General features: G+C 53.2%; 1 protein-coding gene across 2 annotated transcripts in view; it reads left to right on the top strand.

The window, feature by feature from the left end:
• Positions 1 to 26,448, top strand: part of ZSWIM5 (zinc finger SWIM-type containing 5) — a 102,144-nt gene that overhangs the window by 59,790 nt on the left and 15,906 nt on the right. The window contains exons 1-4 of one of the 2 annotated variants that reach the window (XM_054210945.1): positions 11,198 to 11,289; positions 11,644 to 12,000; positions 20,752 to 20,900; positions 21,538 to 21,688. In XM_054210945.1, the coding sequence (XP_054066920.1) occupies positions 11,697 to 12,000; positions 20,752 to 20,900; positions 21,538 to 21,688 (604 nt within the window). In that variant the 5' untranslated portion in view covers positions 11,198 to 11,289; positions 11,644 to 11,696. Of the gene's footprint in view, positions 1 to 11,197; positions 11,290 to 11,643; positions 12,001 to 20,751; positions 20,901 to 21,537; positions 21,689 to 26,448 lie in introns of those variants that run through there. The other variant, XM_054210944.1, reaches the window with a different exon arrangement.

The raw sequence follows: 26,448 nt of genomic DNA, 5'->3' as shown, positions 1-26,448 counted from the left end.
AGTTCCAAATTGAGATGAATCTGCTGTTAACCCTCTGGCACGCGTGGTGCCCGCTGCCAGGGAGCCCTGCCTGCCTTGCCCCACCGAGGGCCAGGGCAAACCAGCAGCTGTGGGGGGCTGCGGGGGTGAGGTTCCACTCTGGTGGGGCTTCCACGTTGTATTTTAGCCAGCCAGCTGATAATTGGCTGGGATATTGCAGGGCCCCTCTCCCTCTCCCTTCTCTCCCTCTCCCTTCTCTCCCTCTCCCTTCTCTCCCTCTCCCTTCTCTCCCTCTCCCTTCTCTCCCTCTCCCTTCTCTCCCTCTCCCTTCTCTCCCTCTCCCTTCTCTCCCTTCTCTCCCTCTCCCTTCTCTCCCTCTCCCTTCTCTCCCTCTCCCTTTCCCTTTCCCCCTCCCTATTTAGCATTAGCTACACAATACAGGTTTCCTTTTGTTTTAATTGTGATGAATTCCAGGGAGAAGGAATGGATTGCTCCCTCGTTTTTCTTTCTACTGTAGCCCCAGCCGTCCCGATGACAGATCTTGTCATTACGCGGTGTCGTTTTAGATGTTTGCACTGCACCAAAAGCAAACGGAGGAGCCTGCAGTCTAGGCTGTGGATTGAATAACAATGTTTTTCCAGGGGGGAAAAAAAATAAAAAAATCTGTGAAGTTTTTAATCAGAAACATGAGTTTCGCCGAGGCAGCCCATACAGTGCTCCCTACCCAATGAAGCAATGGCTCACATCTCTCTGGGTACCAGCTTTTGTGGCCCTTTCTGTTTCTGAAGGCTGCAAAGCCATGGAGTCGTCTTGAACTTGAAAAACAGGAGGGCTTGTGTTTTCTCACGCCCAGTGGATCCTCCGGGAGAGCTTTCCAGTTGCAGGCTCCTCGCTAAAGCGGAGGTTGGTGGCGTGCTGCTAGGAGGTGCTGGGGTCAAAGTGTGTCTGGAAGGAGGAAGGGTTGTGCCGAGGGGCTAAAAATCACTGCACAGGAATCTGCTTCTCGTGAAATGCCTGCATGCTAAAGATGGTGAAAACTGCTGATGCAGGAGAGTGAAGCTTCTTTGTCAGGCATCTGTCTCCCAACCGCCTTCCTTTCAAGCAAGGAGGGCTGCTGGGGAAGTCTCTGCTCCGCAGACCTCCCGCTGCCTTCCTGACTTCTCAGAACGGTCATGTGAAAGCTAATGTGATCAAAAAGGCTTTTTAAGTGTTATTTAAAGCATGATGAGTGTTCTGCAGAGGGTTTTTGTTGTGCAGAATTGGGCAATTTGACTGCTTGCGAGCTGTCACCCCAAACTTCCCTGTGGGGTCTCACCAGAGAGGAGATACCGGCAACTGAGAGCTTGTATGTGGTGGCCTCGCTTGCGTTGGTCTTGTCGACCCTCCTCAATTTTTCTTACAGCGCCTGAACATGCTGCCTTGCTGTTGCCCTCTGAAGTGTGTTGAGCTTCATGGGCAGCAGTGGACAGTGCATTGGGGATCCCTTTTGTGATACCATTTGTGAGGCTTGGGGAAATGGCCATGCCCGGGAGATGTCAAGGAGTCCAGTTGCTCTGTCACAGCCTGTGGGCTCCACGGAGCTGACTCTGTAATTGTGTTTGTAATTTTGGGCGTGATGTATAGTTTGTAGGACTGGAGGATACCCAGCAAAAACCCGGTCCTTGTGGAAGAGGCAGAAAACTCATCCACTGGCAGGTTGAGCTGGGTTCAGGAGCTGCCACAACACACTTGGATGCTCTGCAAGTCTCTCCGCTCTCGGGAGTTGGTGCTTCTTGGATACGCTCAACACACTTCACGGTGGAGGAAAGCCTTATGACCTCCCAGGGACGCATGCAAGTGCTGGTCCCTCCTGTGAGGGACCAACAAGGGATGAGGGACCCCGATGTGCAGGCAGGACTTTTGTGGGAAGTGCGCAGAGCCAAGATAGAGATGTTGGAAGCACGACGTGACAGCAAGTGTTCCCTCTCCAAAGTGTGGTCCTGCTTGGGGGTCGCCTGTAGCTTACCCTGCCCTGGCCCTTCCGCACCAGGTTCCATACAGAGATCCCAGGGACAGGAGCCGCTTGCCGCTTTCCCCAGTGCCGTGGGGCAGATGTCACATCTCATGATGCAGAATCCTCCAAACTCTTCTCTGGGCTTTTTCACTAGTTCCTCTCACTTTGCAGGTTATGGGTGGAAAGAAAGCTGGAAAAATGGTTTTCCCACATGAAATCAAGCTTTGTGCTTTTCCCTCACCTCAGTTTTTGCTGGACGCTGAAATTCAGCATCGGCCTTCCCAAGCTTGACACCCCCTGCTTTCTGGCGTTGCTCTGGTCATGGTTGTCACCAAGGGCTGGTGACCAGCCCAGCGACCGGTGTGCAGCTGTTATTTGAATGACTCCCTGTCCTGGCATTAAAGTCCCTTCCTTCAGGAATAATTAATACACTCGCAAAGTTTCCCAAAATGATTCTGGAATAACATGTCCACAGAGGAGGCTGATATGGAATAGCAATTGCTGAATAATTTATTCTGCAATGAGTAGGTAATTTCCCTATATGGAGCAGCCCTAATAAGCTCTCAAATTTAAGCTTTATTGGTTTGGGGGAGGGTGGTGGAATAAAGGAAACCACTAATTTTTTTGTGAAGCTACTGAAGTGAGCTAAGCTATTTAAGTATAATAATATTTCTGCAATATAAAAAATGTTTGGCAGTGGTCTCCTTAGTGAAATTCAATAGCAAAAAAGGGAGGGGAAAAAAAAAAAAAGAGCGAGAGGTGGGTTTATTATAAATAGGGTCTGTTAAAGTTGGCAGGAGAATGGGGATCGTCCTAGTGCCTGTTCCAGGGGTCTGTGCCCAACTCCCACATGGGGGACGGAGAGCAGAAACAGCAAAACAGTGTCATCTCAAAGATTTTTCCACTTTGGGAGAGCAGTTTCAATGCAGAGCACTTTTCCGCACTTAAAAGTGAGGTTTTCAGAAGGAAGTTAATTGACCTTTTCAGCAAATCTGTTGCTGAAGCCATTACCACAAATGCTATTGAAACACTTCGTAAATATAATGTTTGTTTAACAACATTGCCAATAACTTAGAAAGTCAGACTTTATCCTCCCTTTAAAAAAAAATGGAGCTGCTATTAGTGGAAAAAATGTCTTTTTTGGAAAGGATTTGGAGCAGATTTTCATACTGAATCTAGGCTGCCTCATTCCCTCAGAAGGCTTCTGAGGGCCAGGAAAATCATCACTAATAACTTCCCTATAAATTGTAGAGCTGCTATTTTAAGGTCTGGTGTCTCAGGGAGGAGCGGGGTGGCGTCCTGCTTCCCTCCATTGCTGCGCGATGCCCTGGTTTGATTCAGGTCCTTGTTAAGCTGGCTGCTGGTCCTGCCCCGTCCAAGACCAAAACATGGGAAGAGAACAAGTCGGGAGGTTCTCAGGCTCGATTTTGCTTTTGATTTTCCACATCGGTGGGTTGAGTTTGGGTTTTGGTTTGGAGGTGGCCCACTCTGGAGGTGGCTTTAGTGGCAAAGCATGCATTGAATGCGATTCATCTTTGCGTATTTGGAGACAAAATCCCAAACTGCTCCCGATCTCAAGGCTAAGACATTGCTGCGCGATGCCCTGGTTTGATTCAGGTCCTTGTTAAGCTGGCTGTCGGTGCAGGAGGGAGGCTGTGTCTTGGAAAAGCAGGTCAGCAAGGGGAGCAGATATGTAGAGAGAAAAGGATGTCCCTGGCTCTGGAGCAACTTCTTCCCCGACCAGAAGGTACCCAGGGATGAGCCTTTAAGCCAGGAGCAATGGGTTAAGGGCTTTGGCATGGGATGTGCTTCAATTTTGAGGGTCAGGATTATGTTTTTGTGGGACTAAGAGTTATGTGAATCAACTCATAAAAAAAGATGACGAAGGGATGGGTGCTGCTCTGCTCGTTTTCAACTGCAGTGAAGATCAGTGATCCCATCGTGGTGACGCTTGCGTGGAGCGATAAGAGGCATTTCCTAATTAAAAGCCTTTTATGTATTATAAGCCAGCTTCTCAGCTGTTGGAAATCTGGGTGGCTCCATTGAAGTCGGGAGGTGACCCCAGCTCAGCCTCGCGTGTGAGTTTTGGCATCTCCCATCAGTTTCCTTGAGGCAGCCGGGGTGGTGACAGCACGGGGCTGGGTCCGCTCTGCGGCAGCCTCAATGGATGGGACGCATGAGCCCGGAAACTCCAGCAAAAGTGAATTTCCTCCCCATGGATATTGTCTTTCATGCTTGAAAACAGCCCTGCATCTGCTGAGAAAACACCTGAGCTACAACAAGGAGCCGCGTTGCTTCTTGTTCAGACACAGCTACTCGCGAGCGCAGGGAGAAGAGGGATGCTTTGGGGATGGTCACAGAGATGTGTTGCTTGTTCTCCCTTGATGTAGAGACGGTGCATTCACCACTTGTGCCAAAAATTGTACTGCAAATCTGCATCTTTCTAATTTTGCCTGGTTTTAAGAAAGCTCTTTATATTCAAGCTTACCATGGGGTATACTGTAGCAGTAAAGAGCAGAGACTTGACGGTATTTTGGTGCTAGTTATTACGCGGGCAGCACACGTTAGCAAAGATGCGGTGAACCCTTTCTTTCTTCAAGCCCTTTCTCTTGCTTGTGGTGCTGCAAAAATGTCATTTGGCTTGGTTTGCATTAAATCTGAACTGCTAGCGGAGGAATTCAGCTTGCAAGGCTGCACCTTAGCAGAGGAAATCAGCCTGAGCTTTAAAAACTGGTTGTATTTTTTCCTTCTTCCCCCAAACCATATGTCTTTGGAGCAAGGGTTGCGCATCTGGGTAGATTAAAAACCCATTTGCTGGCGGGCTGCGGAAGGAGGTGGAAGGTGATACGGGGAGGGATGGTCTTGGCTTTAGGGCTGGCAACAAAACCCCCAAAAAACTGGGTCTTAATGTTTGGGTGGGCAACAAAGAGCACTGCAGGCCAAGGAGAAAAATGGGGGAATAATTTTGAATGTTTCTGGGGAACGTCACAGAACAGGACCAGCCTGCTGGAGCATGGCCTTGGTCCAGCCACCCCCTGAGCTGGGGAGGGGGAGGGGGAAAACACCCTCCGTTTCAGGCTCCTAGATAAACAAACACCAGAAATCTCGTAAGGGTAATAATGGAAATCACTGGGAAATTGAGTTAATACAAGGGCATCTGTGTAAGTGAATGCTCGGGACAGGGAAACGGCTTTGTCCTTTAACTCTACTAATGCTGGAGCAGATGGGAAGCGCGGTGCGCTTCACGCATTAGCTGGCTCGGATAAAGAGCCAGGCAGAGGCCGGTTCTCGTGGCTGATTAGAGGTTAACAGGGATAGAAACCAGCGGATTGACTCTTCATTTGCAGGAGGTGTTGTGGGATCGGAGCAGATGGCAGAGAGAGCGTCCCTCCAGCTTACTCAGCTGCTCAGAGGAGCTTACGGCTCCCTCCAGCACAAACAGCCCCGCTTGCATCCTCTCTGTTTACAGCTGCAGCTCGGGCTTCTTCCCTGGCCTACCTGGAGACACAATAATTCCCCCAAACCTGGGGTGGTTGGTGTCTGATGCCGTAGGTGTGTGGGGGGAACACGCTTGCAGGCGTGGTGCATCCTCTCCGACTCAGCCCTGTCCCTTTGTTACGGCTCCTCCGGCATCAGCGCGGCCACGGGCACGGCTCCTTACTGGAGAGCTTTTAATGGTTTTCGTTAGCTCTGCGAAGGCCAGAGGTGCTTTTCCAGGGTGGTAATGACCGGGCAAGGACGGGAGCGTGGTGGGGACGGGGGAGGAGGGCTGCGAGGGGAAAACATAGAGCAGAAGCAGCATGGCTGCGTTCTGCCGGGGCAGCATCCTCCGGCCATCCGTCGCCTGTCTCCTTTATCCCTGCCAAGGTCTCGCTCAATGGCAACACCTTTGCCTGCCATCACAAAAAGAAATCGCTTTGGGGAGGAGGGAGGTTGTAAACTCATACCAGCTCTGCTCATTGACTCGCTGGAAGCCTGGATTCCCTATTTTGCAAGGGAGAAATGGCAATTGATTCAGCCTTACCCTCTTTCTTTTTGTCTGCCAGCGCTCTGAAAAGGCACATTTTATCTGTGTGTGACAACACCTGCCTAGGGTGCCTCTCATTGAGCCGCGCTGAATCAAAAGAGCAACAAGAAAAGTGGGTTTAATTGCACACATCTTCAGCGGAGTCTTTCTTGCACTGGCAGCACAAAAGGCCAGCCCCGAGCTGGTTGAATGGAGCCCGGGAGGGCTGGGGCGCGCCGTACTCTCCGTTACTATCGGAGGCAGATGATTCACTTTGCTGGAGCATTGTCATGTGCAAATGAGTTCATGAGCCCATCTCCTTTCCAACTGCAAGGTCAGGGACTGAGCAATTGTCAGCATCAGCCGGCTGGAGGAATTGATCTAGAAGCTGGAAAGCTTTGGGAGATTTTTACTAAGCTCCGCTTCCCACCGCGCGAGCGCACCGACACCTTCCTCCCACGGGTGTTGTCTACATTACAAATATTGACCGATTTTTACGTTCACGTTTGGAAAGCTGCTGTTTCGAGGCACGGAAATGTGACCAAGAATGGCTTATAAATAACACTCGGTGCAGCAATTATTATTCATTGATAGTTATGGCTTTCACACAGTGGAAAAACAAATGGTTTTTCCACTAGGAGCTGGAGCTGCAGTCCGCTTAATCACTAAAGAGCTTGGAATTGCTTTAGTTTAAAATACCTTTCCGCTGTGGTTTGGAAATTAAAAAAAAATAATATTTGGGTCATGTTAACCTAGTGTATACAACTTGCACTGAGAATTTCAGTTTACCTCATCTACCTCTGCTGAACCCCTTAAATATCTGTGTATTTGTTCCCATTCGCTTTTGCAGAGCCTGGTGGCAGAGCTGCCCAAACATGGATTTGAAATGGGGTTCGTCTGACTTGAGATGGGATCCCAGGAGCTGAGCACTGGGTGGGAGAGCGGCAAGGAGGGAGAGCCGAGCCGCTGTCTGCCGCAGCTGCCCCTCTCCGGCCGGGATGCAGGGGCATGCGGGTGGTGCCTTTGGGAAGCTGCGTGGATGGACTTCTCATCACGTTGCTCCTAACGGAGGCTACCCAAAATATCAGCCTCAGCTACTAGAAGGTTGCTCGAGGTTTTGTCAGCCAGGTGTGGGGGTGAGTTCTTTACGTACAGCCTCTGGCTGCATCCTGCCAGTGGCACTTGCTTAGGGGGGTGGATGTGTTTGCCTGATTCCCTCTGCAGAGCTGTTCCTTGCCCCGCTTCGAGGTTTCCACAAAGACCAAGAAAAGCCTGCAGAGGAGGCACAATGTCGTGAAGCAATGCTCCCCGCGTTACCCATGCGTTACTGGTCCCCATCGCCTTGTGCAGCAATACCAGTGTAGCAACCTCAGATGGCTTCTGGTTCTGCCGGTCCAGGGCTAGGTTCTAGAGATGGCTCCTCTGGGGTGAAGGCTGCCTCCCCGGCGGGATTGTGCTAATGCTTTGTGAGAAGCAAGTGAGTGCTGCGCCTGGGAAGAACAAGCTAATTTTTCCAAATGGCACAACTTTGCGAATGACAACTGTGACTTCTGCCTGGGCTGCGGTGTGAAATGTGGGGGATGGCTGTGAGCAGCAACTGCCAGAGGGAGCAGAGCCGAGCTCTCAAGTTCCCGGCTAGTGTTGTAGCTCCGGGGTCCTCTTCCCTCCTTTCTCCTCCTGACGGGTGTTGGAGGGCTCTTGATGACACAGTTATCAGAAGGGAAGGAGTTATGCCTGGGTTTTGCTTGTTTCTGGCATATAAATTTCCACCTGTGGTCTGCCTGCCTCTGAACTTCAGGTATTTCAATGCAATCAGCTTGAACGTTGGCTTTACCTTCTGTGAACCCAAGACTAGGGGTCTCCAGAGCCAGCTCAGTGGTAAGTTGGAGCCGCAAGATAGGCTAGTAGTTTCTCCTGACGGGTGGCTTGTGGACAGATGGATTGAAAATGCCCAGCTGAAAGATTCTGGCTGCTCTTACAGAACTGGAAGAGCAAAGCTCCTTTTGGTTGAGTAGCTTTAGAGATCGAAGAATTCTCCATCTTGGTTAAAGATACTTCTGTTGAGGCCTTAATGGTCTTGTCTTAATAGCAAAGTCTCTTGCACTGGGGCTTCTGCTAAAGGCTTAATCCTTTGCAGCTGCTTCAGAGCCCAGGGATGATGTTTTGTGGATCTGCTGCCCAGCCTGAAGGGTTTTATCAGCTCCAAAGAGGAAAGTGCTGCCCAGCTGATGAGTTTGGAAGTGCTGTCGGTGTGGAGCTCACGAGCTCCCAGAATACGTTTCTAGGGTCTGTTTTAATTTAACTTAGATGTCCTGCAGCACAAATGCAAGGTCCTTGCTCTGGTGTTTTGTCCCCATTTGATGTTTAACTGGGATTAGGAAGGAGATGTGCTCATCGTGCTCCATGTGCGTGTGAACATTCCTGGCGCCTTTCTGTGCTCTTTCTGGGGCAGGTATGAACACTCAGGTCCTTTTGCAACCTGGATCAAAGAGACGTACACCGGGAAGCATTTGTGGTAAAAGTAGGGGAGGCTGTTCTGGGGCAGAGAGGAGGCGATGTTGTTCTTGGGACAGAGCTGGGCTTCGATGGGGCGTAATGAGTCTGTAGTTACAAAGATGGTATTTAATTATTTCTTTTCCATGGTTTTCAAGCCCTGGCACTGTCACTTTGTTGGCAGCAAATCAAACACCATGTTAGCTTATATTAAGGAACAGAAGATGAAGTCCTAGATAAGCACTCAGCTGTAGGAACGTCTTAAATCGAAATGTGCAGGGGAGACACAGAGGAGAGTGCTTTTGCTGTCAGCGCTATCCAGACCCCGTGTCTGTGGCCAGGGCTGTGTTTCTCTCTGCTGGAGTGTCAGTGTCACCGGCCCCATGTGCTCCTTCTAGGATGCGAGGTGAACGGAGAGGAGAGTACAGTGGCAGCTGTCCTTCTGCAGCGCGACCTGTAGGCTCTTGGTGGCTGTGGCATCAGGGTTTTGTGTGGACCAGGAGTGAATGCTTGGACGGATGATGGAGTAACCACACCACCACCTACCTTTTAACCACTACTCTTCTCTGGGACACTGATACCCATCACTGCTGAGCACCCCTGGGTGCTGAGGTGCAGACCTGGCCGCGGAGCAGGGCGCAGAGTGGTAGCTGCAGGCTGACCTCCCGTTAATGTAAATATTCCCAAACAATGCCTCTGTTCCCGCCAGCTCCTCTCTCTCCATAGTTAATTTCTGACTAAGCTTTTGATAAATGTTTTGTATAGAGTTCCTAGTTTATCCGAAATAGACCTGCTGCCACCACAGCTAAAATCTAAACCAACACTTGACTTTGGGCTCGAGTGCCAGATGAACTTGGCAGTTGCCGACGCGCTGAACGGTCGTGTTCGATGTGCAGACGCCGGCTACGAGTTGTGAGGACTGGCTCTCGCAGAAGATGGGGGACCACAGCTTTTCGGATGCCTGAGAGCAGCCTGGGAAGTACGTGGACAAATTTACTCTCCCAGGGAGGCTGCATTCAGACCACGGTTGATGCATTTTCAGATGTAGACCTGTCCGAAACAGGTCATTTGGTTAAATGAGTTCCTCCAGCCTTACACCAGTTAGCCCCAAGTAGGGTCCGGCCCATGATCCTACTAAAGTAAACGTTTCAAGGCAATGTTTATGGCTGGTAATTTGTTTTAGAGGGTTTTATATAGATGTGTGCGTATGTGCCTACGGGTGTACATACGCGTATATACATACATTCTTGCTCGGGAATGTGGTTTCCAATCCTTTTAACTTGTTCAAAAAGTAAACTAGGGAGAAACTGGCAGTGAGTCGGAGCTGCCTGCCAAGCATCGCAGACCAGAGAAGTGGTAAAACATAAACACTTTGGAGCTTATTCTGGGGATTTGTATAGTTTGGCTGCTGAGGGATGGACTCGTGGGGAAGGGGGGGCTCATCAGGCCCTGGCCGTGCTGCTCCCGCGGCGCCGAGCCCGGCAGCTCCGCAGCCGTGCTTCCACTGCCGTCAGCGTGCGAGCGAGAGGGTAATGCGGGGTTGTCCATCCCTCCCCTCCTGCTCCTGGTCCACATGGGGTGGGTTTCAGGCGATGGGCGGTGGAACAGGTCCGCTTTCCCCCTCCCCTGCACTAAAGTGAAAGCAGACCTCTAGACGCTTAATCAGATTTGAATGTGGTTTTTGGCTTGGCTTTAAAGAGACTGGCAGTGAATAGCTGGTTTTGATGCCATTTATTAAAAACCTCTGGTAGAATTTGTCTCGGAAAGCCTTTGTGAGAGCTGGCAAACGCACAAGGGTTTGATGCAGTTAATGTATTTTAATCTTCACCCCCCCACCACCACCCCTTCTCCTTTTCTGTCGCTAATTGTAGGGCTCTCAGCTGTCTGCCGTCTTCTCCGGGGGGATGGCAGGCTCTGCAGGGACCTCTGTACAAACACAGGCTTAATAAGGTTGCAGTGGCATGGAGAAAAGTGAGCATCCTCTTCAGGGAGGAGGGCTGGGGTGGGCGGCGTGGGGTGCTGGGTCCCAGGTACCACGCCAGGCTCTGACACGGGGTTGCCGGCTGGCCCCGGCCACGTTAATTAACCTCCCTCATTCTGCTCAAAGCCACAAGGCAGGTGGATGGGGGAAACAAAGATGTCCCTTTTCCAGGTGGCTGGGCAAGTGCAAAGTGTTGATGTTGGACCTCCTTGGCAGCCGGCTCCTGGGAACGGCTCCCTGGGCTTTCGCATTGAGGTTGGTGGGCACCCAGTCTTTTCTCGCTGACTTTATCCCTCTCTTGCCTGGTGCATCCACCTTCCTTGGACCCAGAGGACCTTCCGAGCCTGTTTCTCACTCTTCACCTGCGTTTGGGACTTGTTGGGACTTATTCCCCCCCCCCTCCCCCCCCCAGCTTTGTGCCTGAAGGCGCTGCAGCCCCTCACGGCACGGTGGGGGCTGTAGGGAGCACCGTGACATTTGTGTGAGTAATTTGGGCTGTCCCTGCAGCCCGACGCACGGATTGTGCCAACAAGCGGCTGGCTCCCTGGCAGCAGTATTTCGGGGAAAGCTTGAGAGCTTGTAGGAGAGCGGCAAACGTTGTGGAGCTCAAGGAACAAATGGTTTCCCTCCAGCCCACGGTTCAGGCTGTGCATTGCTCCTGTCCCTGCTCCTTGTTCGGGCTGCGTGGAAGAGCTTAGAGCTCTGGCCATGCCCTGGAGTGCTGTACCTGGTTGAGGGACTGAAGTTGGGGTCGCGTTGCGTTTGATTTGTGGGTTTTTTTTGTCTGCCTCATCACAGAAAAGAAAACCTGGCTTTTTTCTGCCATCCCTCGCTCACGTGAGTTGCAAATTCAGCGAGAGGGAGGCATGGATGAAGATGACTCCCAGGAGAGAAGCAGTCTGAGAGACTCTTAAACAAATGGGAACTGAGCAGCTTTGCTCTTCCCCTGAGGGTTTGGCTGTTAAATAAACTCGCCGATGAGTCTGGCTGCACACGCGTGTTGGTGCAGAAGTGTGTTCATATGCAGGCTTGGTGTAAGCCACCAGGATGGTGTGTGTTGGGTGGTGTGCTCCTTGCATAGCGTTGCATGAGCAGCCCTGTCTGGACTTGTCCTTCTTCCAGAGTTTGCATGGGTTGTAGTGGTCAGAGGGAAGCTAACATGGCCTTTCCTCTTCTCCTTTCCCTCTCCAGGGTTCCACCTCAGCGGGACGGTAACGGAGCCGGCGACTGCGACAGAACCAGAGATGACCTACAAGGTGGCCATCAGCTTTGACCGCTGCAAAATCACCTCAGTGACATGTGGCTGCGGGAACAAGGACATTTTTTACTGTGCCCACGTCGTGGCACTTTCGCTGTACAGGATCCGCAAGCCGGACCAGGTCAAACTCCGTCTTCCCATCTCAGAGACCCTTTTCCAGATGAACAGGGACCAGCTCCAGAAGTTTGTTCAGTATTTGATCACGGCACACCACACCGAGGTGCTGCCCACCGCCCAGAAGTTGGCTGATGAGATCCTGTCCTCCAACTCGGAGATCAACCAAGTGCATGGTAAGTCCTCCCTACTCGCTGGGTGGCTCGGCACCGATTCAGTGTCCATTTGGGGATGGGCTGGTGGTTTCACACTGATGGTGTTGACCTTACTTTTGCTGTGTTTGTCTGTTGCTGCATGGAGAGAGGTGGGAGCGTCAAACTGGTGTTAATGCACAGGTGTTGGCACCACATCGCTGTTGGCCATGCGTCCCCATTCTGCCTTCTGTCCTTCTTTATGTGTTTGTCTGTCAAACACTGGCTTCAACAGGCAAGAAAAGGCAGAGCAGAGAGGCTGGCGGTGCACAAGGCACAGCTCAGAGTGGGATGGAGAAGCCAAGGTTGGAGGAAGGGAGCACGTTTAGTCCCCAGCACAGAAGGACGTGGTGCTGGGATCTGGGGGAGCGGGAGGTGCAGTGGGGGGACGTGGCTCCTCCAGCCCAGCCTTGCACGTTGCTAAGTCAGTTGTGGCTGAGCCGGCGGGAGATAAAGCTTTAATCTCCATGGGCGTTAATTTGCCCATAATAAATGAGCGCCGCTGTCCTGACCTACTGCACAAAGGCAGCGGAGATGTGTCCTGGGGCTTTGTGTTTGGAAGATGCTTTTGACTTCCTCCCCTGGAAAGCACTGGCTGTGGGACACTGCCCATCCCAGCCCCGCTGCAGTTGCCTAGTGGCCCAGGAGGTGGCCCGGGCTCCCTGGGGAGTTGCTCTGAGGCTCGCTTCATCAGCTGAAGCCGGACGCTCCTGCTGTGTCTTTCCAAGGAGCCCAGGAGCTGAGGTTGCCCAGGGTCTGCAACAGTGAGCCGCTCCCCACCGCGCCTGTCCCACCAGCTGTAGAGCGGAGATAATAAACACTTATCTGCCACGGAAGGGCGTTGCAGGGATTAACACATGCCTGTTAAGTGCTCCGAAGATGAAAAGCCCCATATGCAGCCTAAAATAGGATCTGAACTGGTTGAATCCACATGTAGAGGTGAGGCCAGGGGTCCACCTCCACCGTAGGGGTGATGGCAGCTCTGATCTTAGATATTTCCCCCTCCCTCTGTCTGGTTGTTCCTGCTCCTGCCTTGGGAGAGGCTTTTGTCTCCTCCTCTGGGCCACATCTGCTGTGTGTGGTTGTGCTCTAAATTACTACTGCCTTTTGTGGGGGGTTCCTCATTTTTTGGCATTAAAAAAGAAAGAGGAACTGTGATACTGCAAGAATCTGGTGAGGTCCGTTCCCTCCCTGAGCTGATCCACTGAAGCTGAGGTTGGGCGAGATCCCTTCTTGGCCATTGTTTGAGGCTGCTTTCTCCTAAGCAGATTGAAGAAAAGCTTTTAAGGCTCTGAATATTTATTGCTCTAGAGTCAGCAAAAGGCTGGTGATTGAGAGTCTTACAAAGATACAGATGTTGGCTCCATTTCAATATCTGCCTCTTGTTTTTACAAGTGGTTATAAAAAACACAAAGCAAAAATTCTCTGCCCCTTCAGACTCGTGCAAATTCACACACTCTGGCGTGCGATTTTGAACTGACAGAGATGCGTTGACTTACTCAGCAGAAGGTGGCACCCACCTGACACCCGTGTGGCTGCCTAGCCATGGTCACAAGCAAGTGAACTCCTCTGCAGGCAGGAGAACAGCCTCGTCTCATCCTGAGGGAGGATGTAGATCAGCCTTAGCATGATGAGATGACCTAAAGGTGACCATAAGATGATGAACTCATAGAAGTTGCACCTTGTGAAAAGGAAGGCTCAAAAAAATCCACACTCAAGTTCAGAGTGGTGTCAACCATGGCTTCAGCTCTCAGTCCTGGGCAGTGTTGCAAGCTTTGCCCTCCCTGTCCTGCCAGCAAAGCACAGTCTCAGAGCGACTACATTGCAGAGCTACTTGAGCAAGGAGCCCAGGGTGAGGAAGGGCTGCAGGCGTGTGGGACTGCGTATGTGAGAGCAATCTGGCAGCTTCTTGGGAGCTCTGGTTGAAGGGGATCCAAATTTTTCCCCCGTCTTGCCCTTCCCAGCTGCAGTTCATGCATTCATAGAGGGTCCCTGATCCTGGGATTTGAAAATTCTTCAAGGTATGCTTTACATAGGGCTTTACAGGCTTACACGTGCATTTCTTAGCCGTGTCTAGTTAAGACCCTTGGGGTCACACCTTTGTTCACCTCGGAGTTGAGGCCAAGCTGGCTTTTGGCAGGCCAGCCTCTGCAGCCCAAACAGTAACCTAGTGTGTGCACTGGACGCCTGAGGTTATCACACCTTGAAGCCAGAACAGCTTCTCCATAAATCCTTTCTTTTTTTTCTCCCCATTTTTTCTGAGGAGAGATCTGTTGAGCTTCAGGTCAGCATTGGGTCTTGCCCACCTGCCTCTGGTCACCCAAAGGGCTGCTCCTTCTCTGTCGATGGTGAGCACGTGGGATGGAGGAGCTGATTCTGCACCTCGGGAGCATGCCAGGCTCTCTGGGGAATGACGCTTGTGCGAGGCGATCATCCGGTTTTGTAAAATAAGGCTTTCAGGGCTGCTCCTTCTCCCCCTGCAGAGCCTGAGCAGCAAAGAAAATCGCAGGCTGTTGTCTGGCGCGCTGGTCTCGGGGCGTCAGAGCTTTGTTCCTTGCAGGAGTCTGTAGCTGCGGGCTGTGCACCGCATGCCGATCTTCCCAGCTGCCTTCCTAGAAGGATATGCAAACTATCCAGTAACGATGGAGCCTCGGAGCGCAGCCAAGGCGCTCGCCTGTTCTCGAAGGATTCAATCCAAGCAGCGAGCCTAGGTGTGCCTGCCGCTCTGCTCCCCGCTTGACCCCTGCCTGCTCAAGCGAGTCACGTTTCTGCTCTCGTCGCTGGCTGCAAAGGGCAGCGGGCTCACCGCGAGAGCGTCTCACGTGTCTGACACCTCCTCGCTCGGCGTCTGAAGTGGCAGCTGGAGTGAGGAGACCAGGGTGGGTTTCAGTGCTGCGGTGTGTGTGTCCCTGCCCCGAGCGTGTTCCTGCTCCTTGGGGACAAAGTCAGCAGCGTGACTGTCCGGCACGGAGCAAGGCTGCAAGGTTGTCATCGCGCCAGCAAATGTGACTGGCAGCTGCTTGACCTTTCCTGGTGGGGTGGCTGCTGGGGGTAGCCAGGACCTGCAGCTGGAGAGCTTGGATCCAACAGCCAGGCCTCTGGTGGAGTGAGGAGCATCTGGTGGTGGCCACCTTGTCACTCTGCTCCCTCTGCTCTTCCAAGAGCACCAGCCCAGGGTGTGCCTTGGTTTGCTGAGCCTGACTCAGGGAAATGCAAGGTGAAAAGTGGCTCAGGGCCACCAGCTGTGGTGGGACATGCTGTGGATAGGTGCAGCTTTGCCACTGGAGGGATCCATGCTCTACCACCATGAACGATGAGAAGCACATGTCCTCCTGAGGTGCGAATGAGGAACAGAGAGCGATTGCTTTGGTGCGGTAAACTATTGTAGAGAGGACCAGGAGGTATTGGAGAGGGCAAGACTGAGAAAAAGAGCTGAAATGGGAATTGTAGGCAGAGAGTGAGTTTTCGGGGGCAAAAGAAAGCAGTACGGTGGAGGAGGAGCTCAGAAGCACCAGCGAGTCCTGACAGCAGCGCAGGGTTTCCTGCTGTCGCAGTGTGGATCCAACATCCAGCAGCAGTGAGTGCGCAGGGTCCAAGTCAGCCAGCAGGCTTGGGAGGTGGCATTCATCTCCTCTTGTGTTTTGGTTCATGCTTGTAGAGAATGACTTGAATTTGTTTTAAGAGGAAGATAGGTACACTGTGGGGTGCTGCTGTCTCAGATATGTCCTTTGAGCTTAATTGGGATGTCTGGGCTTTGGAGGCAAACGCTAGATTCTTCCTGAGGGCAAAAGCAGTCTGTGCCCAAGGAAGGAGAGGGGTCTGGTGGAGACCACTGGACAGAGATGGTGGTCATTAAAATCTTTAATTAGAAGCTTAAAGACAGGAGAGGCAGCTCTGAAGAGTGAGTGTGCCTGTGGGCCCAGAAGATTTGGGGCTTAAGGATGTCCTTAGTGCATCATTGGTGAAGTCTCCTCCTTCCATGGGTGAGGATCGGGAGGTTTTGGCAGGCCCGGTGTTTGCAGCTCGGTAACTGAACCTGCTCGAGTAGTGCTCGGGTATGGCAGGGAGAGCTGCTGTCAACTCAGGAGATGTGGTCGGGGCGGTCTGTCTGTGCCATGGAAATGCCAATGGGTGATACAATGTCCGTGGTGCTCAGCTGATGCCATCGAAAGGCTTAGGATGGTCTTCTGAGCCAGAAGGCGGAAAAGCCACAAAACCTCCACTGTCTCACAATGCGGGGGCAGCTCTCTCCGAGGTCAAGCCAGCAGAGAGTCAGTGTGAATCGCCAAGGGGCCTCTGTGGTCCTGCAGGGTCTCAGGAGCTTCCTTGGAGGAGAGGACCTTCAGAAAACTCCTAGTGGGAATGGTCCCTCAGGCTTTGTCATGGGAATACCAGATCTACTCATGCAAAAGCTGTAAGGAGTGCTCTGCCTCATCTTCTCACTTTTGTCCCAGCTGTACTCTTAGCCAACTTGAGCACTTCCTTCAGTTCCTGGGCTAATACTGGCCTTCACCCATTGGCCTGTCTTGCTCCCTGTGCACAGAAAGTCAGCTGCCAGGTTGGCCATGCTGGAAGTCCCAGCCCGCTTGTCCTGTCGCACTGAGCCAGGGCGAATGTTTGAGGAGTCCTCAGGCAGTCTTTAACTTTGAGGTCATCCCATGACAGCATCTGGAGCGCAGTACCAGTAAATCTATTTGAAATTCTGCCTTCCCGCTGGGGAGGAGGAGAAGGTCAGGTCTCCAGGGGACTCATGTTCCTGGTTGCTGAGCTGATGTGAAGTTAAGGGAAAATAACACACCTGAGTGCTGAAGACAAAGGCTCTGCCGGTGGCTCTTCCCCCTTGTCTTGCACAGCCAATGGGGTTGCCAAATGACACCAGAGTACGGGTGAGGTTCTTGACAAGGGGCTTCCAAAGATGACCGAACCCGTTGCTGGTACCAGCTGAGCCAGGGAGCTCCAAGCCATCGTGCTGGGAGCTGGTCTGGCTTCTCTTGCTCCATCGCTGTCAGACGGTTGTGAATCTTCAGGCTGCCCTGGAGGCTCCATCCAACCTGCCTCCCCTTGAAAATGAACTGGGAGCCTTGGTGGAGCTTGACTTCTCACTCCGCTGCTATTTTTAATCCCTCATTAGAGTTCATTTCCTTTCTGGTGCCTGGTTATTTTCTCTCTGAGGTTTTCTGCTGTTTGTTTATTTGTCCCTGTCCTCCCCCCTGCACCCTGAGCTGTTCCTTCGCGTCTGTTTTCTCTCTGGACGCTGGAGAGGCAGCCTGGAGGCGTTCAGCCATGCCACCACGTGCAGTCATAAGATGTCCCTTGTGAACTGCTGCACGATGGCCAGCCCTGCTCCAGGCGGCTGTGGCTCGCTGGCTGGCAGAGCCCTCCTCAGCACTGCTGACCCCGGGGCCAGCATGGCCAGACCGGGAGCCACCAGTAGGTACTGGGTGCAGTTGGCCAAGATGACCATGAGGGAGATGCTGGGGCAGCCACCTGCATCCCTGGGTTGCTTTTATTATTCATTTGTCAGCTCCAGACACCGGTTAAAAAAAAATAATTATCCCTTTTTCTTTGTGTTGCTGCTCCTGCTCCAGGTGAGACACACTGGGAGTGCTTCCCACGTCACCTGGCTGATGTATCTCCCCTTCTTGGGTTCAGGAGCTTGGGTTTGGGGTATGCCAATGCCTTGGCATGACCCACGAGGTCCCATCACCTCCTCAGTCCTGGAAATCTGCTGCTTTCCAGTCCAGCAGTGCCTTTCATTTTCTTCTTGTTGGGCAGCTAATTGCTGAGCAAGGCGTTCAATTTTCCGTGCCTGGCTTCACTCTGTTTTCTAATTTGTAGATTTTTCCAGTCCTTATTCCTCAGCCTTTGTATCCACCTGGAGAAGTCTCACTTGGCTGTCAAACAGTTAAAACCCAAGCCCTGCTTCTCATTTAATGGATTGCATTTTTATCTCTGTTTCTACAGCCACTGTAAATGGGCTGGTGAAACCTTCTTTCCACTCAAGATGTGCAGTGGTGTTTCCTTAAATCTGAATCCGGCAGGACCAAGATCCAGCACATCTGAAACAGGGCTCTTTGGAGCAGGAACGCTGCTATATGAGAAATGTGTTACGCAGGCGCTGGGCTGTTTTACATGCCGTTCCCTGCTCCTTTGGAGCCGAGACATGGAATCACTCATCAGCTGCGTCACGGCATGCCGCTGCCGAAGCCCCCATGGTGTGAACGTTGGCAAGGGGGAGTGGACAAATCCTGCCATTAATATTTAAACCCGGTACAAATCCCGTTGTTTGCTCTTAAATGTTTATCCAGCTCCTCGGCATAATTGGGCAGCCTGTTATCTGCCGGGTTGCGTTGCACATGTAGGAATCTGCTATTACAATTCTCTCTGAATCTTTTATAGGAGAGAAAAATACATTTACAAGCAAATTTGGGTTTTATTTGGAGGCGCGGGAGGCACGTTACTAATTTGGCTACGGCCCGAACCCCAACGTGCGAAGTGCTCAATGTGTTGCGTGGGAGGAGGAGGTTTTATTTAGCTGCTTTCCTCGCTGCTCGGGCTTTCCGTCGCTAACGCTATGTGTGAGCAGCGAGCGCCGAGGGTAGCCCTGGGAACCCCACAAAAATGCAACCACTTTTTGCATCTTTCTGACTCCTCCACCTTTATCCATCACAGCAGCCTCAGTGAGGGACCAAGGATGGGCTGAGCTTAGGTGGGATGGGTCATTCCAGGCATCCATGCCCTCCTGGTCCCTGTAGGTGGGACCAGGTGACCCTGTAGAATCATCTGGGATGACCTGGCTGGTCTGGATAGCCGCATCTGGGAGCGGCGGGCGGAATGGTGGTGAGAAGGATATTAAGAGTCCGAGCAAGCGTCTGGGATACCTCAGCGATGGGGACGGATAAGCGCTTGTGGTAGACAGATTAGTCATCGGTTCCTGATACGGGATAATCGCTGGCTTGTCTGCTCTTTATCTGCAGGATAAGGACTGGGTTGGGGGAGGGAAGGAAAAGGCACGGAAAAGCTGGGACCTGAGATGGTCAGGATGGACTGTCCATGGCATGGTGGTCCCTCGTGGCTTACGACAGAGCTTGGGGGAGCTGGATCAGGGCACAAATGGGGCCGTAGGCGAAAGCCCTCTTGCTCACGCGGGGGCTGTGATTTTCTTTCTGCTGCTTCAGCTCCCATCCCAATTACGTGGTTGTGTCAACCATAAATTATTCTGCAGAGGGAGCAGCATCCTCCTCTCCCTTCAGCACGGTGCAGGCTGCGCCTAGAGCTTGCTGGAACAGCTGTCGGGCAGCGACTGTTAGCAGAAATTAAAATAATTTTGTAAAGGACAATAAATACAAATAGCTGTATCTTATCGTGTCAGGAGCATTCTCAGCCTTTGCTGGAGGAGCAAAACCCCTCGGGTTGATGTCCTCTCGCTTACAAGCCAAGAAGCGACAGTCGCTCTGCTAAGCAGGCATCCCGGAGCTTGACTTTCATGAATTGCGTTTAAGCTCCTGGTTCAGCAACGCGCGGGGCTGGGGCATGCACAGCATCCTGAGCTGTCTCTGTATGAAAGCCGTGTCTGGTCCCCAACCAGATCCTAGTCGAGTGGGGAAGACATCATTAAGATTTAATTGGGAACCTGTCGGCTACAGCATCCCTTGGCTGTCCGTGCAGCACCTCCCTCTTCCCACGCTGACCCCCTTCCTCGCTGGAGAGCGAGACGAGATGGGAGAAGCAGACTTAAGTTCTACAGAGCATCCTCTAGCTGCACTGGTCCCTCCTTGGCACTGATTTTCCCTAAGGAGTTTCTGCAGAGTAGGACTCAAAAGCGGGGAGCTGAGAAGCTGAGTTTCTGTTCCCTTCTGTGCTCCTGGCTGGAGCCGTGCTGCTGCCTGCCCTGCGAGCCTGGGAAGCCGGGGCATTGCTGGGAGATAGGGCAGTGCTTGGGGGAAAAAGTGGGAATTGAAAGGGGCAAGGCAAGGGAAGGTGGATCCCAAGCTATTGTTTAAGGCACTTGTGGGTCGTCTTTTCTTTTTTTCTTCTCTGGAAGATGAAATAGAGCTTGTGAACACAGGTGTGTGCCTGACAAAGGCCCTGCACTGGACACAGTTTGTTCTTTGAAGGTTTATTGATCCTTTGTTTTTTCCAGGGGAGGGTCTCTCCCCGGCAGGTACACTGATGCAAAGGGACGTGTCCCCTGTCCTAAAGCAAATGAGGGGCAGGAGCTGGTGTTTAACCCGGGGCTCTGGACGCCCCCCATGCAGTGGGACTTCTGTTAGACTGTTCATAGAGTGGGGAAAGGCTTGCAGGAATTGGAGCTTTACTGATGCTTAAACAAACGGGTGATGTGGAGCAGGAGGAGCACCCCGGGCGATCCCTGGAGTGGGGGAGCGCTCTGGGCTCTGCAGCTGCGCTGTCTGCACCCCTGGGGCTTTGAAGGAAGGCAGGTCTCTGCTCTTCCTCAGCCTCACTTCACGTGGGGCGCAGAAGGGCTAGCCAGGCGTCAGCCCTGTGGTCAGGATCCCTCCTGACGGCTGCTGCCACTGCCGTGGAAGGAGAGCGTGATGCTGCCAGCTGGGGCTCACTGCCTGGGAACCTGGTTGGTTTTCCCTTGCCTGAGCTGATAAAATAGAGGTGGGTCCATATAAAATAGAGGTATGTCCACTTCTTGCTGGTAGGACAGCTGACCCTGCTGCTATAAACATGGTTGTCTCTTTTCTCCTCCCTCCCTGTCTCCCCCAGGTGCTCCTGACCCCACTGCTGGGGCCAGCATCGACGACGAGAACTGCTGGCACTTGGACGAGGAACAGGTCCGAGAGCAGGTGAAGCTGTTCCTATCTCAGGGAGGGTACTACGGCTCGGGGAAGCAGCTCAACTCCATGTTTGCCAAGGTGAGGAGGAGCCGGCTGCTCTCTCCCCTCTCCGCTCGGCGTGTCACGTAGCCGGCAGCTCGCCGGCTGCCCTGGCAGGGTGCCCGTCACAGCCGGGAATCTCTGCTCCAGTGCCTTCTCGCCCGGTCGCGGAGCAGGCGGTTGTAATCCAGGCTCTGGGTCAGGCCTGGGTTGTCTCACACGCTCTCCTGGCAGGTCCATTCCTCCCACGCGATGGGCTTGCCATGATCCCTGCGCGAGGGAGGGCTTTCCCCCATCTCCCCATCAGCGCGGTGGAGGGAAGGCCAACCCTGCAGAGCCTACAGAGACCTTGGAGAGGTGGCATCAGCCTACAGGCTCTTCTCTTTCTTTGCAGAAGAGCCTTGTTTTCATGTTCTTGGTTGCTTGGTCCTCTACACAGCCTAGGCTGTGGCTGTTGCTCAGCTGGACTACAACCAGTCAGGTCACAGTCATTGCATGACTGTTACAATGTATGACTATACATTATATGCATATATATATATATGTGTGTGTGTGTATATTTACAGTCTGGACCCCCAGACTGAGGGAGCTGTGGGTTGCCAGCCAGGTGACCATGTCTTAAACACCTCCAGGGGACCATGGTTTGTCTCACCAAGGGCCATTCTGTCCTCTCCAGGTTCGGGAGATGCTGCGCATGAGGGACTCCAACGGGGCCAGGATGCTGACGTTGATAACGGAGCAGTTCATGGCCGATCCTCGGCTCTCCCTCTGGAGGCAGCAGGGGACGGGCATAACGGAGAAGTGCCGGCAGCTCTGGGATGAGCTGGGTAAGAGTCACCACCTCGTAGAGACAAACAGCAGGTTTGCCTGGGCTGCAGGGCCAGCAGACATCATCCTAGAGCCTTTTGGGGCTCGTTTTTTTGGGGAGCAGAGGCCCTGAGAGATGCCAGGAGCTTCCTCTATCTCCTGCTGGGGAAATTTTGCTGGGACAGCTGGATCAGACCTCAACTGCACAGCTCGATACCTTAAACCAGCCCCTTTCCTCTAAAGGCATCAAAGATGACGGGTCTCCGGAGTGTGGCTGGTCCCATACTTGCAGCAGCCTGGTGTTTGGTGTGCTGCCCCGAAGCCTTTGCGAGGGAGAGGGGCTGATGCGCCCCAGGGGCTAGATGTAGCCTGGACGTGGAAGTGCTGGTCCTGCAGGAACCGTGATCCAGAGGGGCAAAGGCAGGGTCTGAAGTCTCATCCCGTCTTAACAGATTTCTACCTGCCCCTGTGCACGTTTCCAGGGTGAGGGGGGACAGCATGGCCAGCGCAGAGCCTGGCTTTAGGGGAAATGCAGTTCTGGGTAAATCTAGCTAAGCACCTTAGACACCGGCTCAGCTGCCTGACACCCTAATATCATTAGAATAAAACATTTAGATGACGTGGGCCCGGGGAGGTTGGTTGTGTGGCAGAGTTAACCAAGCAGTTCTGGACTCTTCTGGGCATCTGGAATCTTGGGTGAGCAGTTTGACTTTTGCCATGGTTTCACGATGAGTGACTTTGAGCTCCTCTGCCTGTGGGAGATGCTGTGTAAAGGCCAGGACTCACGGGCTGGGTCTAAAGGGATGTTGTAGAGCTGGAAAAAGGATGAGGGTGGTCCAGGGTCGGGAGCACCCGAAGCTGCAGCTGGGATCACAGACCCTCCTACCAAGTGCCCAACCGATGCAAACATAGCCGTGAGACTGGAGAGCTTGGACAAACAGCGCAGACAAGAGATGGGAGGGGTGGGATGTCTCGCTTCTGTGTGAAGTTCCATGGATGGAAATAACCACGCCGTCTCTGGAGAGCTCATCTGTGCTTGCTTGCCAAGAAGATATTTCCAGGATTTCGGGATGCTGCAGCTAGATGGTTGGATACAGAAGAATCCTGGAGAGGTGGCCAAATCCGCCAAGCCAGAATTTCCACATGGAAGAAAGCAAACAACATTGTTGAAATGTGGATGGATGGGTGTCTGGGCAGGCCTGGACGCAGGAAACAATTTGCCCAGAATTACAGATTATTTGGCCAGATCTCAAACCCACTATCCAAGCTGAGAGCCCGCCCTCCCTTCCTGCACACATGAGGCGGGAGTGGCTGGGTTTCAGTCCTGGCTTAACCACGCAAGGACCAGGTGGGTTGGTGCGCATAGTTTTTTTTTTTGGCAGAGTGGGAGGAGGTGACAGCACGTCCCCATCAGCAGATGGCAAGGTGGCTGAGGAACGTCAGGGCCCTACCAAGGCTGGATCAGCGTGACAGCAGGTGAAGCGTGGTGCCAGCCAACGCACGTCAGAGCGAGCGGCTCCCCTGGCGTAGGCACGTCACACGGGAGGGATTTGGGCACCTTCATGCTGAAGTGAAGCCCCTGCAGAGGACACGGTGATGGTCCAAGAACCATCTCCAGGGCAGGATGGGCATGGACTATACTCAAAGCGGGGATTATTCTCCCCATCTTACAGAAGCCTTTTGGATTTGGACCTGGGCAGAGTTTGCTGTAGGAACAGAGCATCCTTCTGAAGAAAGGGTCCAGGCATGAAGGGACCAGAGCTGCAGTGAGCTGGTGGTCTTCATTGGTAACAAACATCGGCAACGCGCAGAGATGTCCCAAACTGTCGCTGGGTGGGTATCGGTAGCTGGGAGGCTTGGGACGGTGAAGGCATGTTGTCCGACCGTCTGTGGGCTGCGGATGCCAGAGCTGCCTGGCGTTACCACTGCTGCCAAAGAGAGGGATGAGGGGCCTGTTGCCAGCTGCTGCGGGAAGCCCCAGCGCAGACCGTGTTCTCTTGCCACGTGGGAAAGAAAAATGGGCCTCACAGAAATTATTTTGGGCACGTGTTTAATAATTAATCATCGATTTTTAGGAAAGACTACAGCAACAGACTTGCGTGGGATTGGAAGAAGATCAGCCTTAAAGAAGATTGTGGATTTATGCTGGGGAAAATGTAAAGGATTTTGCAGGATTTCAGAGTTTAAAATAAATAAATAAATAAATAAAAAGGGCATCGTTTGCTCGTGCGTGTGCTGCCAACTGAACATCTATTGCCCCGTCTGCTGGGGAGCCAAAGGAAAGACCTGCTGGATGGAGAGCTCTGCGGCGTGGGAGTATTTGCGCTGGCGCATTAGTACTTACGATTAAAGCCTAATTACAAAAAATAGACGAAAAACCAGCTGAAGTGCAGCCTGACCTTAATCTGCCTGGAGACGGGTTTATTTATCTCAGCCACTTGTTTACAGTGGGGAATTTCAGCAGATTAAGCCGGGGAGCGACCCTGTGGGAAACAGGAGAATTTCTTTGATGGTTATGAAACTTGGGCGGGGGATCGCAGCGCCTGTCCTCTCCGGGGCCAGCAGCCGGGACCGCTGGGCTGGGAAGGCTCTGACCCCCCCCCCTTCCTCCCCGTCCCTGCACCCAGCCCCGTCATCAAAAAGCATTTTTGTTTAGAGGCTTAGCTTAATCGTGATCTGCCGCTTTGTTCCCCGCTTAACCTCCTGCTATCAGAAAGTTCAGATGAAGGTTTCTGCAGCATGTGAACAGACACAGAGTCTGACCCGGCATGGCGTTTCGGCTCAGGACAGGAGTCACTTGTGCTGTCAGCTGATGTCACTTGACCATGGGGCTCAGAAAACCCCTCTTTTCCATCTCCCAGATAACTACGTGGCTGAGACAGATGTGAATCCCTCTTCCCTCCTTGTCCCCACCACATCTTCCCTTCCGCAGGAGTGCTCAGGGGCGCAGCATTTTGGCAGGCAAAGGATGCCGCGGAGGGCTCCCGAAAATAGGCTGCGAGGGAAGTCATGAGGCTTCCAAGGATCGCATCTTAGCCGAGCTGTGGGAGGTAAAAATGCAGCGGGTGCATCCCATTCCTGGGGGCGGCAGAGATGGGGCACCAAGCTTTATTACCGCCTGTCAGCCGAGCCACTCCGCTCGCCGTCGGAGGCGTGAGCTGAAATTGCCGAGGGATGCTTCTGGCACAAGCAGCCCGGGAGCGGGCGAAGAGGGTCAGTGACAACAGGCGGGAGTGCTGGTGGGAAGGGGATGCCTGAAACCAGTCGGAAGCCCCGGGACGCCCAGCACCAGGAGCCGAGCGCAGGATTTAGCTCACACCTGCCCGAGGAGGTGGGGAGTTTTATGCCCTTGGGGTGGCAGCAGGCAGGCACCCACTGCTCACCTAAGGGGAGTAACCAGAGCCTTAAGGAAGACTCATTTTCCAGGGCCGAGACCTGATTTTTTCAAAGGTGCCATGTCCGTGCAGCCGCTGTGGAGCCTGCAGGAGCCTGGGAGCGAGTGACATAGACCTGCTCTGGGAGAGGTGGGCCCTGAAAGCCCCAAAGGAGACGGCTCTTCTCTTGCACGTGCATTAGTTGCTAGTGTTGCAGGTCAAAAGCCTTATTCCCCCCCTGTTCATCAGAAAGGAGCGAGCTTTCGGTGGGGTTTTCTGGGAGCAGCAGAGCTGAGGCACTGATGGAGCTGGCCCAGGCGAGGGCTGCTTTGAGTATTTGCTGATCTTTGGTGCCTGCGGTTGCTCTTCCCGTGCCTGTTCCTGGATGCGATGCTGCTGCCACCATCTGCGTTGTGACGCCGTGACGTCTCTCCTGCCGAGCCAGGCCGCTCTGAGGAGCTGGACGTGCACAGCCTTCGCGCCTTATTAATGACTTGAACCAAACACGTCCACAAGTCCCAACTGGCAGAGGACGGGTGCCGGGAGATGCACCCCAAAAGCACCACCAAAGCTCAGCTGTAACCTGGAGGAACGGGGAGACACCAGGGTGGAGCCGGAGCCAGGACATCGCCGCTCAGCCTGGTTTTGCCTCACACTGCCTGGAAAAGGGACCGGCTGCTCCAGCTGCCTATGTTGGAGTCACAGTCTCGCTCGACACGCAGCTGTGCAGCTGGGGAGCTGCCGCACAAAACACAGCGAGCCAGGGAGGTGGTTTGGGTGCCTGGAGGAATCCCCTCTCCACACAGCGGAGACCTGCGGGGTGATGTCCTGCCTCTGGCTGTCATTTTGGGATGGGAACTTTGGCTCTGGGAGTGATGGAGAGGTGGGGGAGAGCAGCTGGCTGGGTGGGGAGGAGGAAGGTGCTCCAGGTCTCCACTGGGGCCATGGAGGAGAAGCAAGGGAGGGTGTTTCTGCGGGAGGGTGAGCTGTCTTGTGTGCGTGGCAGGATCCGACACGGGCAGAGAGAGGAGCGGCATGAGCTGCTCAGCCTGGGGGGATCCCCGGGGACACCCCGCACGGCAGCTGTGCCAGCACACAGCCATCCCACCCCACAGGGCAGGCACAAGGGAGGGGACATGCTGTATCTGGCAGCCTCGCAGGGAACTTTGGGCAGAAACACAATTAGCTAAAGGAGAATGCATGGTTTTGCTCTTATTCAGGTTGCTGCAGCCCTTTTCAGAGCAGTGGGTGACCCAGGAGAGTCGGCTAGGCTCAGTTAGCAGCACCAGCGTCAGCCCTGTCTTACGAAAGGATGAGTTGGATCTTAACGATGGCAGATGTCCTTGGGCCTGGTTTTGCCTCCCACGCAGCAGACAGCATCATCACGCCTGTGAGGTCCCGTGCTT

This window comes from Rissa tridactyla, chromosome 8, assembly GCF_028500815.1.
Source record: "Rissa tridactyla isolate bRisTri1 chromosome 8, bRisTri1.patW.cur.20221130, whole genome shotgun sequence".
NCBI lineage: Eukaryota > Metazoa > Chordata > Aves > Charadriiformes > Laridae > Rissa > Rissa tridactyla.
The sequence above is the reverse complement of the archived record's forward strand: the minus strand, read 5'-3'. Positions and strand labels throughout refer to the sequence as shown.